Raw genomic sequence first — 15483 nt, 5'->3', positions numbered from 1 at the left:
GATGCCTCATTATGAAAGTTAATTTTGATTTTCTAGCTTGTAATGATCACATACAAAGGGTTTCTGTCTAAGTTATTTATTAGTATAGGACTTTGTTAACTCTACAAAGAGTTTTACAGCAGTCTGTCTCTTTATTTTTACATTGTAAAGTGACCACAGATCCAGCCATGATCAGTCCAGGGTTGATTATTAACCAGCCAACAGGGGGGCGGCAGTCCAGCCACTAAGCAGTCCAGCCTTGAGAAGGTTGGCCGTATCTGTTTTTACTCTTATTTTATTCATCTAATCTTTTAACCCCTTTGGTTTCTCATCATCTGCCTCACATCATATACAGGCCAGGTGAGTTCGGACCATCTCTGATTTCATCCAAACCTTCTTTAGCTGTGTTTCTGACAATCCGTTTCAGTGCTGCTAAAATAATCTATAGTTTACAAAGACACAGTGAGTACTAAAGAGTGCTTTGCATTGCACTCAGACAGAGAAGATGCAGCTCCATAGATGCAGAGATGCAGATTGTGTGTATGGGCATGAATAAGAGCCTTAGATCTTGTATAGAGTGGTGATTCCTATAATCCATGTACTTCTTTGTATTTTGTGTTCCGTGAATTCAGTGTATGGCAGCTCAGCCAAAAAAGGGTCTGAGACAGTAACCTTTAGTCCTCTGGTAAACACAGCCGCCATATCTGAAGCCTCAACTGACTCTAAACCTACCACACAGACAGACAGATAAACTCATAGATACCCTTACAACGACAGCTTTGGCCCACAGCAGCGTAGCTTTACGGATGGCAATGTTGGTCCGTCGATCAAACACTTTGAGTCCAGACTAAAATATCTTAACGATTGGATTACTTGACATGAAATTTGGCGTAAACACTCTCGGTCCCTGCAGGATGAATCCTATAAATAAAAGTGATCCCTGACATTTCCTCTAGCAGCACCGACGACAGGACAAACTGCTAGAGCGATCTCATCTCACATTACGGGATACCTCTAAATACCTTTCCATATCAGCTTCATATGGACTTTGAGAAAAATGCAACCATACATGCTAACATGCTAATGTTAACATGCTAACATGCTAATGCTAACATGCTAGGACGTTCTCAAGCGCACGTATGGTAGTGTTGCTTAAGCAGAAATTTGGCCTTTGTTGGAGGACTTAACCGTCAGGTGGTCACCAGTCACTGGGAAAGAACTGAGCCATGTCATTTTCAAAGGGGTGCTCAGACTTAGAAGGATGTAGATATTACAAGCCTGATTAAACTTTTTTTCTTGCTTCCACTCTGAACATATTCATCGCACACCGTTACAGACAATGATTATTGTCTGTTGCTGTAGGTATTCACTCTGTCTTAATGATATTCTCTTTGGTTCCTGGTTTGCAAAGACAACTTCCATAACATGCCATGTAGTGGACAAAAGAGATTAATTTTATAGATCTCATCGTTAGATAACACCCTGTGTTTTGGTAATAATCCATGTTAATGAAGTCTTTTGGCTGATACTGCACACAGCCTCACTGCTATAAAGCTTATTTCCTCATGGTTGACCATGTCCCTCTGTGTTTTTCAGGCTGGTTGTTTGGAAATGAAGCTGTGTCTTCTTCTTCTCTTGCTCTGTCTCTGCTGTCTGGGACTGACTGTAAGAACCCAACCAGCTAACTATCTTTTTAAGTACTGAATAGAATTTACCATTTATCCTGTATGTAGCTGTACTCTTCAGAAAGTGAACCCTGTCTGTCCTCCTGTCTTCAGGAGGAGCCCACGCCAGGAGCTCCTGATGTCTCTGATCCTGTAGATGAAGACGAGACGAAGGGGGTCCACAGCTGTGGAGGAAGGCGGGTGTTTAGTCCTGAGGAACACAGGGCAATAGGGGGTGCCATAGAGCGACTGGGTTTACAGCTCCTGGAAGAGCTTCCTATTGGTCCGCAACAGCCGAACATCGTGCTGTCACCTCTCAGCCTGGCCTTTGCCCTCGCTCAGCTGACCTTAGGTCAGTCAGAGTTTAATTTTGCTTTTTCACGCGAACCAAGAGTTCAATATTTAGCCAGCTGTGTGCAGCAATGAACTGTTACAGGTAAAATCAGCATGTGTGGGATTTAAATAGCCATGAAAGTCCGACACGAAGGTGTTGGTCGTGTGGATAGTAAGTTGGTCCCTGACCCAGGAGACTGGCGTTCGGTTCCCTAGTGAAACAATAATAACAAGATTAGTTTTTGTTTTTTATTTACATTACGCAAGTTACCATTTTAACTGCGACCCTGTATGCAGGACAAGCGGTGGATGGAAGTTACCATTCTACATCATTGCTAACGTTACGTTAGCTACGTTAAAGTAGAAGTAGCTAGTTAGCTAGCTAACAATGCTAGCCTTGACCCACCCCAATGTAGGCTACTTTACTGCTAACCTTAACAATCGTGAATTATATATGCATGTCGACCAGTTAACCCTACAGTGGCGTGAAATGACACTGGTAGATCTCTTACTTAAGCTTAAAATGCGCTGACATGGCTTGCCGAAATGTCCTTAAAAGTGGCGTACTATTTATACGCCATTCCATGATATCACGTTGTCAAAATACCTTCTGGTTTACTCACATGGCAGTTGCTTTTATCCAAAGTGACTTACCTTTGAGAAACAACATACAAGCATCAGTAGAGTAAGAGATCTACGAGTAACAATAGATACTAGAGCAACAAAATTGCTGATAACTCCTACTTCATCAATGGGATAGATACCTAGTGGAAGCAATAAGAATGAACAAATAGTGCAATGAAGACAAGTGAGTTGTAAGGTGATAGAGAAAGGGGAGCACAGGACGTGAATGGTAGAGGTTTGGGCTTAGAGGTGTTTTTTAACGTCATGACAATTCTTCGGGTATCACCCTTTGCCTCAAGACATTTTTGTACATGCAAAGCCACATGCTGACATGTCACAGTTTGTTCCATATGTGATCTACCAACTGATCCTGTACATTCTTTTGAAACTATTTGTTCAGACTGTAAATTGTTTTCCCTCAGGTGCTCGCCACGAGACAGAGAAACTGCTGCTGAAGAGCCTTCACGCCCACAGTCTGCCGTGTTACCACCATATACTGGGAGGCCTGCTACCTCACTTCAGAAACACATCGCTGGAGGTGGCAACACGCATGTACCTTAGGCCAGGTGTGTGGGGATGAGTGTTGAACTCGTGATGGTTTTTTTAGAAGCTTGACTCGTCTCATCCACCTTTCCCATGTTCTCTCTATTCTTTCATCTCTCAGGATTTGAAGTGAAGTTGTCTTTTGTTGAAGAGTCTCTGGCCAGGTATCAACTACAATCAGGTCACACACACATACAATCACACAATACATCATTGACGGAGATGCAACGTGTCCAAAAATAATGACTGAAAGCAAGGATTTAAAGCTTAGGTACAGCATAGTCCAGGAAGGTGCGCCACGTTTTCTCACATTAATCAGCAGAACCACAAAGTATAAACCTGAGTTTCTCTATATGACAACTCCTAACCATGAAATATAACTGGGAGGCTGCTTACTAATAACATTGTGAATCGTGTATCTTGTTCCTCTAAAAGGACTATCCTCTCCTAGGACGCTGAATATGGCAATCAAAGGTGAGGATTGATCGCCTGCCTGAAAACAGTTGACAGAGTTTGGAAAATAGATTAAAACAGATGTAAAACAGGGAGCTTCCTACATTAGTTGCAGTCTAAAAGACTCACACATTTTGAACACATCTGACTTCAGAGTGAGACAGAGATGGATTTCTAAAAACGTCTTTACTGAGTCAGGTGGGAAGCAAAGGTTGGCAAACTGGTCAACTGGCAGAGAAATTTGAAGACTGATAAGCAAAGAGGCGCGCTTTGAATGAGGGCTACACATACTGGGGAGCTAATGGGTAAATGGCGAACAGCTGTGGGAAGACAGTGGTTAGGTGATGGCTCATGTGGGAAAGCTACTTAGTGACAGCTGCTGGTCATGTGGAGAATTACATGGTCTGAAAAGACAGGACAAGTGGTATGCATGGAAAAGGCCTACAAACCTGAAGAGCCTACTACAACTGTTCTGTGCCCAGAACCTATCACGCTGTAAGACATTGGAGAACATATTTTTAAGGTGATGGGAGTTTACAGTTGCAGTGATCGATACCTACTAATAGATCTTTCAGTTTTGTTGTCTAAAATGGATATGCGCCATGTTTGCTGCAGAAGTAAAACGATTTGTTTCCTCTTCAGGTACCAGTCACAGCCCATCCCTCTGGTCTCTGTGGAGGGGGTCAACCAATGGGTGGAGGATGCCACCAATGGTCACATCCCCAACTTCCTGGAAAGTATACCACATGACGTGGTGCTTATGCTCATGAACGCTGTGTACTTCAAAGGTGAACCCTTCCACCAAAGACCACTCAGTATGGTCATTTCTATAGTTATAGATAAGACAGGAACAAAACAGAAATGTACTTCTGTACTTCTGCAAGTGCTTAGAACAAATCAGAAATCTCTGCAGTAATGTGAGTGCCCAGAATTCAAACGGGGGATGGATTTGAATGGAATCTGCCTACCTTCTTAATCAATTAGCTAGCTTTATCTCTACTTCTGAGAATACAATAACGTTAGAGTACTTGACTTGCCTGCTGACATTAGTGCTCCTTTCCTGCCACAACCTAATCAGATCAGAGTGGAGCGAGATGTCCCACAAAAACAGCTCTTCATAGGCGATCCCTATGTGCTGCCTGGCTAGTTGGGTTTATGAAATCTGTGCAGTGTATCCAGAGCCTCCAAAGGAAGGCACCATAGGAGTATCTTCACCAGTTGTCTGAACCCCTTCACCACTCTAGTTGTAGAGCAGCTGCTCAATAACAAAGTCTTTTTGAAGCACTGACCTCCCATTTGTCTCTTGTACAGTGAAGCCAGCTTACCTACAGAGTAACCTAATGTCAATTGCTTTGATCCATGTTTTCACGCCATCTGTCAATAGCAAAAACTCACGACCACATCTGAGGGTTGGAAGACAAACAGAATGCCGAATTAGAGGTCTTATTTTATAGCATAGCACTCTCCAAAACCAAACCAGTCTCCAAAGCCTCTATTACTGCAACGGTAGCAGTGAGTCTTATAATGCTTTTGGTCATCACTCACAAATGAGACCCAAAGTCTGCTGAAGTCCTGCACCCAGGGGAGCTGCTGGAGGCTCTTTTTAATCTTAGAAATAAGATAATGTTTTGGCATTATATCTTTTTTTGACATTACAGTGTAGATAGACATGAGAAACATGGAAAGAAAGAAAAAGGAATATGCAACAGGGGTCCTTGGCCAGAAAACAAACTGTTGGGGTTATGTGGTATGCACCTTAACCATTACATTATTGCAGTGCCCCAACACTTCTCTTCATAGTGGCTGCAAATTGCTTCATTGCACGGTGGAGATCACGTTCAGGGCCAAAAGGAGACCATCATCTGCAAACACTACACATGCCACCCCAATATAACCAGACCAGACGCTTTTCAGACCAGGGCAGCTTCTTTATATCCAGTCCTTGGACATTACAAACAGGTGATACGGCTCACCTTTAGCAGAGTCCAGTGCTTATCAGGACGTGGTTCAGGACCAGGTGGTTCATGAATTCAGGTTGTCAAAAAACAGATTTTTCCTTAAGTTACTAAAGATTCCTTCTCTGTCTTTGTCAGGTGAATGGCAGACACGATTCGACCCATTAGTGACTTCCAAAGGAGTTTTCTACCTGGACAACCAGAACTCCGTGTCGGTGGACATGATGAAGTCTGCCCAGTACCCTCTCCGCCTGCTGGACGATCCAGAACTGGAAGCACAGGTAACACCAGTACCTTCATGGGTATATCAGCAATGGAGTTCCGGATGGTCTGGACATTCAACCTGGTGCCCTAACAGGACACCTCTTTGCAGTGCTGCTATTGCAGTAATTGGGCTGAAGACTGTTTAAGATTTTGTGAGATTTTGAAAATTAAAACACAACCAAGTGTCCTGATGTATGAAAATAACTGATGTGGCAGGGTTCTCAGTTGTCTTTCAGATGTTCCTGCCGTCAGCTGGGGTTGTAGGCTTTGGATATTCACTAAAAGAATGATGCAATCAGCCGAAATTAGTTTTGTTTTTAGCGTAGCTGGTCTCACAGGGTAAGGAGCTAAAGACATGAAAGGAATTCAGAGCTAAACTTTTGCTCCCATGTATTGAAAGGAGTTTTTGAGGAGGTGGGATCTGATTTGGATTCCTCCTAGACACCTTGCTCTTGTGGTTTTCTTGTCAACTCTAAAATGGAAGAGACCAGGGCACTGGTTTCATCTCCCTCCCTCAGCCTGACTTTAGATCCCATCTTGGGATTTCCCAGAAAGAGCTGGAGGTCGTGGCTTGGGAGATGGATGTTTGGCCTACCGTGTTTAGCATCCTGCTGCCAGTGATGAAACTGTTGACCAGAACTATGTCTTGTTTTACAACTTTGACCATGCAGCCAATCATAAACAAGTGTCTTCTGTGACCATGCTTTAAATAACTTGTGTGTCTAAATTATGCCTCAAGGGAAGCTTTTAATCACCATGTGTTCCTGTAGTCTACATGTTTAGCGTTGTAATAAATCCCTCTCTCTGGTCCAGGTTGCCAGTTTTCCCTTCAAGAGAAACACCAGCTTCTTAATCGTCATGCCCCTCCTGGGAAGAGGAAACGTGTCATCGGTGCTTCCCAAACTGAACATCTCCGACCTTTACAGACGTCTACCTCAGGAGAAAACAATGCAGGTCAACTTACCCAAAGTGAAGCTGCAGTACCGCCAGGAGCTCCAGGAAGCGCTGACCAGCATGGGTGAGAAAACTAGCTTCACCAAGACATAAGGGATGTCTAACACTATAGATACTGGGGTGGTGATTTCACTTCCAGACAGCTAAAGAGCAACACACACTGGTCATTCTGTGTAGCGTCAGATGACCCTGGACAGATGATACAGGCATAAGAAGTGTTAATGTGCCAGTCAGCGTCGTGAACGTGATAAAACTTCAATGCATCAATGGACTGGGAAATGCATTATATCTGGCTCTTAGGTCTTTAACTCTGCTCTCTTTCTCTCTCTCTGATTCTCTCTCTCAGGCCTCGGCTCTCTGTTTTCAGGTCCTGACCTTTCTGGCATTTCCGACCACCCTTTGAGGGTGACGGGTGTCCGCCACGCCAGCACCATTGAACTTAACGAGGAAGGCGCGGAGGCGTCTGCCACCACTGCTGTTACCTCCATGCGCTCCGTCTCCCTCTTCTCCGTCAACTCCCCCTTCCTCTTCGCCCTTGTTGACGATGCCTCCCTAGCCCCCCTCTTCATGGGCATCGTCACAAACCCCGCCCCCAACGACCCCATGCTTAATGATGATCCCCACAGCAACAGCACCATGGGTGACCAACCTGTGATGGAGGATGTCAGGAAAAGAGACATGAATATAAAACACAGCAACAGGTCATGCAGCGAGACAGAGCCAGCAGAGGGCAGCAGCATACGGTCCTGTAGCGCCCCCGCTGGTGGGAGGGGGCAGCTGCAGCATGTGAATGAACTGGAGGGCAGCGACAGGAAGAAGAAATAACAACGAGATGTTGTTTGCTCCAACCCAGATAACTCTGTACCTGCCTGGAGTTTCAACTCTTTTGTAAACATGCTTCATGGCTTTCTTGCCCAGAGTTAGATCAGAAAATTGATACCACTCTCATGTGTGTCAGGTAAATATGAAGCTGCAGCCAGAAACTTAGCTTAGCGTAGCATAAAGACTGGAAACTGGAAAACAGCTAGCCTGGCTCTGCCTTCCAGCACGTCTAAAAAATTAACACTATGTATCTGGTTTGTTTAACGTATAAAAACAAAAGTGTGTTTTTATGTGGGGGACTATTTTTTGTCGGGGCGCAGCAGCTACCTGGAGACAGACATGACAGTGGTATCGATCTTCGCATATAATTCTCTGCAAGAAAGCAAATAAGTATATTTTCCAAATTGTCAAACTGTTCCTTCATACTAGATTCAGATGCAGCAGAGGACAAACACGTTGGTCTTGTGCTGCTCAAAAGGCTTTGGGATTCAGCATGGAAAAATATGCTTTTGCACTGCAATCATAGTGATCAGCACTGAGTTTTACGAGCAGTCAACAGCCGATTAATGCGTTTGTAATCTCACTTCACAAGTTTCCAGACTCATTAAATTTTATCAAACTTGTCAGGGACAAAAATGACAAGCGTGCAATGTGTACACTTATTAGACCTGGCAATGCATTTCAAGACAGATTTCCAGCTGATGAGAGCTTTCCCTGAGATGAAACGGTTTCATACAAGAAAGAATATTCTGTCCAAAAGTCAGTTTTTTCTTTGCAGATTTTTTTTATCTACAATGAGTTGATTTTAATTTGATATTCAGAAAATAAAATATTGCCACAAAAAGTGTATTTTCGTTACAATGGGGAAAGGAGTTTTTTTTACTTTCGGGTTTGTTTGGAGGAAGGGATTCTGTAAAAATAGGTGCTGTGCTCTCCAGAACCCCTTCATGAGAAGAATTTCTTAACAAAACTCTGGGTGCCGCTTACTGGTAGTGTCCAAACAAATCCCACACGATCCTGTCCAACAAAACCAGGTAATTCCAAAACAGCAACAAAATATCAACACAAACAAAAGAAGTAATCTTCTGTTGAACATGCAGGAGAGAAGCAATTTCACAGTAGTGCACAGTGATCATACAGCCAGGGATCTGAGACAGAAAAAACACGACTATACAACAAACAGCAGACAGGACAGAGAAATGACAACGGACCAGCAAACATGAAGGAAACACCTGAACAATATGTACTGACAGACAAACATCCAAGCAGACGGGGAGATCACATTAGGGTAATCAGGCAGACAGGAAACAAGCACGAGACGCGCACTGACACAGACAGTTACCAAAATAAAACAGGAACAGGCAGACACACGGACAAACAAAGCAACATGCAGACCAGATTCACCTGGAGGCTTTCCCCAGAATCGCAGCTCTTTTGCAGACTGACATAGGGGTACTTAGGATGGTCCCAGCTGTCTTTTGGAGGTTTCAGAGGTCCAGCAAAGGTTTCAGCAGAGATCTGTAGGGACCTCTGTTGTGGTTCCAGTGATATTTAAGTTGATCCTAGTGAAGAACCCCAGAACCCCTGATACCTCCTAAAATCACTCAAGATTTTAAGGGGTTTCAGGGGTTCTGGAGGTGGTTTCCAGGATTCTAAGAGAATCATTTAGGAGGTTTGAGAGGTCATTTTGGGTGCCATAACTTGGTTCATGTGTTTGCTTAAAAGTTCTGGGCTTAAAGGAGGGGCATGGAAGCACTGGTGGGTCCAGAACAAGTGGCCTACAGGTTACATCTCAAACCATGTTTAGTTTTCCTCTGCCCCCTTGGTTCCTTGTCTTCTGTCTTTGGCTGTAAAGTCTCCTTCACCTTAATCCAGCTGCTTCGGTTTGTCCTGCGCGTCCCCGTTGGCAGCAGCGGGGGCGCGCAGAGCCGGGAGGCGTCAGCTGGACGCAGACTCTTCTCATCTGCAGCGAGAGAGACTGAGCGACTTGAACCGTCCGGGAGCAGAGGAGAGGTGAGTGCGCTGTTACGCGCCTTGTTGCTCATTTTTCGCTTTTACGCACATTTGACTTTTTCTTTTTAACCTCAGTGGAGCAGTTTGCTCTCTTTTCTCCAAAAAGTGGACATTTATTTGCTGCTAATTTAGTGCTGCATGATGAACTTTTACCGAAAGAGAATTTCTGTGAAATAGTGTTTGGTGAACCTTCCTCTAAGATCGATTAAAGCTGTTAAATCTGTTTTATAATGATTTGAACTCGCAGAAACGTGTTGTCTGGCCTGCTGATGGGGTTTCCAGACAGTGAACAAACGAACTTTCTCCAGTTCAGTTCAGGTTTTCCATCTCTGCTCTGCGTCGCTGTGCCAAAAACACAGCTGGAACTTTTCCACAGAACAGTTTATATAATAGTTCTGATTTCACAGCAGGTCAGTCCTCTGTCTCAACACGGATTTACGCAAGTTAAACAAACTTTAATCATTAGATGCGGTTGTGTCTGAAATATATTAAAGATGTAACGATTCTTATTGACACTGTTTTTAATGAAGAATCATTTAAAGAACAGAATGTGGGTTTGCGGCTCTGAGGTTACTTGGGGCTGTAAAGACTTTGGTGCCAAGAATATTTCCGCAATTCTGTGGAATAATGTCGTTGCTGTGACCTCTGATGTGATAGCAAAGAGTTGAAGAGCAGCCAGTGAGAAAACATTCCTCCGAGGATCAGAGAGCAGTCCCTGCAGGAGGCGTCTGCTGTGACAACTGTTTGGCTCCTGCCTGCTGCAGGACTCTGCAGGACTCTGCAGGTCTCCACCAGACCTGTTCACACATCAAAGATGAAGGGAGGCAGTCAACATTTCATGATTGTTTTTCCTTTTAATGTCTCTTGTTATATGAGACCATTGTGGGGAATCTTTTATTTTTATATAATTCGTGGATTTGATTCAGATCAGACTTTATTGATCTCGGTCTGTTTGCAGTTTACCCTGTCCACACACAGGACAACCTCACAGGCAAGTAGTTCAGTTTCAGAGGTGCAGTTCAACGCACATTCATAGGGCAATACAAGTAACAATGATCAACAACATTTGTTATTGTTCATATAAATAACTGACTTTAAAACAAAAGTAATTTAAAATGACAGGTGTTCCCTGGATTAACCGAAAACACACACTTCTGTCCAGTTATTTTACTTCCTCAGTTTATCTCAAATCTAGTTTTCAGAAAACGTACAATTTTACAACATATATCGATCCTTGAAAATAAAAATACACACTAATCTCTATCGTCCACTCCTAAATCAGTGTTCTCAGCTTGCTGTCTTCATTAACTGTCTTTTAAAATGTCTTTTTTTAATGACTTGAGATTTTCTAAGAAGGTGGTGGAAAGAAAAGATCAGCATCTCAGTGAAAGTCAGGAGGAAGAAACTGCAGCCTCTGAGCTTTTTGGACGACAGCATCTGGATTTCCCATCAGGCATGGTGTGTGTGTGTGTGGCTGGCCTGTGGTTCAGATGACAGATGTGTTGTTTGTTTATGTGAAACCACGACAACCAGGTCCAGATGTGTGTAGCAGAACAAAAGAGACATTGTGTGTGTGTTTGACCCTTTTAGACACACTGTTTGTTTAAACCCCGGAGCAGCGTGAGCAGCTACCTTTAACTTCAACAAGCAGCAACACTGACGACGTGGAGTTGAGTGAGAACTGAGAGGATAATTTTCTCACATGATTACTAGGGAAGCTGTTTGTAAGAGGAATGTTGATTTGGGGATTCACTCTATGAAGTTCTGGATGTTTGTGTGCTCGGGCTGCAGAGATGATCTTTGTTGTGGTCCTATATAAGTTTCAGCTGGTTGTATAATTTTGGGGCGTTCCCCTGCAATTATACAAAACACTGCTATGAAATGATGTGGCTCTGACCGTCATCATTGTCTCTGAGCCTGAAAAACAGAGGAAGACTTTTGGAGAATCTCTCTGTTCTTCCTCTGTTTTTATCAGCTTTTTTCTCCCTTTGTTCCTCCAAGGTTTATCTTGCACTCTGTCCCACATGTCAGATTTGGTGTAGTTTGTCTTTGCCTCCTAAAGAGAAATATGGACTTAATGGTTGTTGCAGCAGGTGAGTTATTATTATATATTAAATAATTTATTTCTACTAGCGCTGGGTATTGAACCCCAGTACTTATTTGGTACTGACTGAAATGTGTCTGTAACAAAAACACTTTCAATCAATCCAGAAAAAAATGTAGAGAGGTCCTCAAGAATGTGTTTCAAGCGGCCAAGTTGCTACCAGCCGTGTCTCTGCACGTTACGGGAATATCCGGCAAGACGCAGACACTAGAAGTTCGCTACGTTAGAACTTATTTGGAAAAAGTGTTTCCGTCTCCTGTTTAGCACATTTACTCTTTTTCTAGAATTTTGCTGCTTCCATCAACCTTTTGTAATGTGATAGTCTACTTCAAAATGCGCATAAAAACAACGAGTAAATGCGCTAAATGGGAGATGGAATCATTTATCACCGCTGATGAACCCCACAGAGGATAATAGAGCGTTTAAAAGCATTATCTGGAGGTGCGTGCAGAACTCTGCACAACACCGGATATTCCCATAACGTGCGGAGACATGGCTGGCTCCATTTTTCTAAGATCAGTGGTCCTCAGGTTCATGCGACTGGTTTTGTTTCTGGTTTGGAACCCAGACGTCTTGTTTATTACAGCCATGTGTAACGTCACTACTGACGTGATGACGCTCACCGTAGCCTGGTTTATTCGCTCCATACCAACTGATGGAAACATGTTTCTATTTTTTTTCTTTTTTGCGGCATTTCAAAAGTACGCTTAAAATTTGCTTGACAATTGGATGGAAACACGGCTAGGCACTGAGCATTTAGCATATTTTGTTTTTGGAACAGAAACTCAGGTGTCGTATCAGTGATAGTCAGCTCCTCACTGAACATTAGAATAAGCTATTCCTGAGTCTTCACAGGTCTTGGAGGTACATCTTGTTCTTGTGTTTGTCTTCCAGGATGAAGCGAACAACTTTCCTGCTGGTGTTTGGAGTCGTGCTGACCTTCTGTCAGGCTCAGGTATCCACACATCGCCTGATTCCGTTTAACTTCAGAGTTAGAGTTAAAGTCTGTTGTTGTTCTATCTTTTTCTTATTGTCACCAAATCTCACGTGTTGACCCCAACCAACACGACGTTAGTCCATCTCTCAACGGCACTTTCTGTTTCCCATCTCCTGACTCTTGTCTTAATTGATCCGTTCCAGTCGGAGACGGGAGGCGAGGAGGCGGGTGGGGAGGAGGAACATGTGGAGCTCTTCACCACACCGACGACTAAGATGGGTGCCGCCACCTCGGACTTCGGCTACAACCTGTTCCGCGCTCTGGCGAGCCGCGAAGCTGCAGGCAACGTCTTCCTGGCCCCAATCACTGTGTCTGCGGCGCTCACGCAGCTCTCCATGGGTGAAGACACAAACACACAAACTCAATCCAAACTGGTGCTTTGGTTTTGACCGCCATGGTGTGTACGGGCCTGCTGGCCAAACTGGTGTAAAGTAATTTCAGTTTTGATGTGCTGCTCCCTAAAAACAACGTCGTCTGCTGGTCGGCAGTGACACATGATTAGATTTATTTCTCACATGCGTTGAGTTAATTCTCTTTTCTTTGTCCATATGTGACTTATTTTCATCTGCTCAGTCTAAGCTGAGAAAGTGCACAGATTATAGACAGACAACGTTTACTGCTGCACAAGCTAATAATCTCTGTCTGATCTTAATCTGGCCCTGATGGCTAGCAAAATGTTCAACTCGAGGCCATATTTTAACTTTCTTAGCTCTGTCTCAAATTTAAAAAATCATTCTTTATTCGCGTTAATTGAACATATTGTTATTCGGTTGCTAAAATGGCAGTACATTTGGTACTTGTCCGTCTTGACTTGTGACTTGCCTCTGATATTTCCAGTTTAGACCCTGTGCCTCAGTATGCCTGAGTCAGGAAGAAGGAAACATTTAACTCACTTAACATGATCCCTCCTGTCCCCCAGGAGGGTCTGAGCGTGCTCAAAGTCAGCTGTTCAGGGCTCTGAGGTACCACACCCTGCAGGACCCGCAGCTTCACGACACCCTGAAAGCCCTGCTAGCCTCGGTCAGGGCGCCCGGGAAGGGCCTGAGCACTGCCGCACGCATCTACCTGGCAAGACGTGAGTTCATGTAGGGGGGGGTGGGCAGCTGGAGGTGAACATGTGTAATTATCTCTTTTGAACTACGACAACAACTAAACATGGCTTACCTACAGGAGCAAGCTCAATTCTCTGCAAAGAAATACTTTTAGAAGTGCAACAAACTGTATGAATCACGCAGTCAACAGGAGCACTGAAGATATTAGCCGCAATGTGTCTGGCAAAATGAGAAAATGTCGTACAGGTCAAAAGGTCCTGGTTTCAATTTTAAAGTTGTGTTGTGTTTATCGTGTGAGTTTAACCACTGGACCACTGGCCCGAGAGTACACACGATAACGTGAATAAACACAACCGACCATTACTACAGCTCTATGAACCCAAAATAAACATTTTGCAGTGATGTAGTTGCAGTAAGCTGATGCTGAAATAACAACATCATGATGCTGATTTGTTAAAAATATTAAGTCATGCTTTGTCTGTCAGCAACATGACAAGCAAACAACTTTTAAAATACGTTTTTTACAAATGGAGTTCAGATCGATCAGGGGTACGCCATGCAAGCATCTTTTATGGTAAAGTACACAGATAACAGGAATCAAGTAACAGACACATCTTTTCAGAACTTACCCAGTAATTCAGCTTCCTCACTTTTCTCCAAGCAATCTCTGGTTTGTCCGGTCTGTATAAATATGAGGTTTCCAACAACAGCGGGGGAACAGTGAAACACAGTGAAACAGTGAAAATGAATCAAAGTTTTAATCCCAGAAACTTAAGTAAAAAGTTAATTTAATAAAAGCATCCTGAGAAGGTGAAAGTCAAGGGCAACTGGACTACTAATACTAGAAGACGTTTCGTCCCTCATCCAAAGGACTTCTTCAGTTCTGACTTAATAAAAGCAGTTACCTCTGAGCTCCTCCCGCCGTTAAACGGCTCAGTTATCAGAGCAGAATTTCCAAAGCTCCGGCGCCACCCTCGGCTTTCCTCCAGAGCTCCTGTTGGCGAGCAGAGACATGGGCATTGTTGTCAGATGTTCTGTGTTGGAAAGACACAAAAATTGTCAGTTGCAACCGTCCTGATTCCGGCGCTTGAAAGGCGTTGGCGAAGGAAGTTTCAGCTGCTGCTGGGCGAGCTGAGAAGCATACTGCGGCCTTAAGACAGTGATTTGGCAACAGAAAGGTTTGTATCATTGATTATAATGTTCACTTGTGTTCTGACCTTTAAGCTGACTGATTGACCCGTCTGTTCTCAGGACTTCGTCTCAAGCAGGACTTCTTTCCGCTGGTTGAGCAGCAGTACGGAGTTCGGCCCAAACCACTACTGGGAGGAACCAAAGATCTTACCGAAATCAACGACTGGGTGGCTCAGGAGACGGGCGGGAAGGTACAGCGTTTCCTTTCCAAAGCCCTCCCCCGAAACTCTGGAGTGAACACTGTGAGTGCTGCCTACTTTAAAGGTAAGTCAAACGCCGCAGAATCTTCTGACTGTCGAACACTCCTGTAGCTTTCAAAGGAAATCTGGTGGGTTGGTTTGAACGCTGCTTCTTGGAACAGGGAAGTGGGTGACACGGTTTGGTCAGAGTGGAGCAATGGAGAACTTCCAAGTGGACGGTGGGGCACCTGTTCTCATTCCCATGATGCAACAGGATAACTACCCCCTGAAGATGGGTGCCGACTCCGATTTGAGCTGCACGGTGAGTTTGTTCTACTCTGAAACATCAACACGTG

At 43.9% G+C, this 15483-nt stretch overlaps 2 protein-coding genes across 5 annotated transcripts in view; both read left to right on the top strand.

The window, feature by feature from the left end:
• Positions 1-1590: 1590 nt before the first annotated feature.
• On the top strand, positions 1591-8277 carry serpinf2a (serpin peptidase inhibitor, clade F (alpha-2 antiplasmin, pigment epithelium derived factor), member 2a). Its single transcript, XM_046040267.1, has 8 exons — positions 1591-1644; positions 1758-1995; positions 3023-3166; positions 3265-3307; positions 4239-4384; positions 5690-5832; positions 6629-6833; positions 7116-8277. The coding sequence occupies exons 1-8, from the start codon at positions 1591-1593 to the stop codon at positions 7592-7594; spliced, it is 1452 nt and encodes a 483-aa protein (XP_045896223.1). The 3' UTR covers positions 7595-8277.
• A 1277-nt stretch (positions 8278-9554) lies between these two features.
• serpinf1 (serpin peptidase inhibitor, clade F (alpha-2 antiplasmin, pigment epithelium derived factor), member 1) overlaps positions 9555-15483 on the top strand; it is an 8467-nt gene continuing 2538 nt past the window's right edge. The window contains exons 1-6 of one of the 4 annotated variants that reach the window (XM_046040867.1): positions 9555-9604; positions 12603-12663; positions 12849-13044; positions 13625-13780; positions 15009-15212; positions 15310-15449. In XM_046040867.1, the coding sequence (XP_045896823.1) occupies positions 12604-12663; positions 12849-13044; positions 13625-13780; positions 15009-15212; positions 15310-15449 (756 nt within the window). In that variant the 5' untranslated portion in view covers positions 9555-9604; position 12603. The other 3 variants (XM_046040869.1, XM_046040866.1, XM_046040868.1) reach the window with 3 other exon arrangements.

The sequence above is a fragment of the Micropterus dolomieu genome, linkage group LG23 (assembly GCF_021292245.1).
Source record: "Micropterus dolomieu isolate WLL.071019.BEF.003 ecotype Adirondacks linkage group LG23, ASM2129224v1, whole genome shotgun sequence".
NCBI classification, from domain to species: Eukaryota; Metazoa; Chordata; class Actinopteri; order Centrarchiformes; family Centrarchidae; genus Micropterus; species Micropterus dolomieu.
The sequence above is the reverse complement of the archived record's forward strand: the minus strand, read 5'-3'. Positions and strand labels throughout refer to the sequence as shown.

What these genes read in the sequence shown, in the direction of transcription:
- serpinf2a (XM_046040267.1), top strand. Translation starts at nt 1,591, where the DNA reads ATGAAGCTGTGTCTTCTTCTTCTCTTGCTCTGTCTCTGCTGTCTGGGA. An exon ending in TCTGCTGTCTGGGACTGACT is followed by an intron (nt 1,645 to 1,757) that starts GTAAGAACCCAA and finishes TCCTGTCTTCAG; the next exon opens with GAGGAGCCCACGCCAGGAGC. An exon ending in ACGCATGTACCTTAGGCCAG is followed by an intron (nt 3,167 to 3,264) that starts GTGTGTGGGGAT and finishes TTCATCTCTCAG; the next exon opens with GATTTGAAGTGAAGTTGTCT.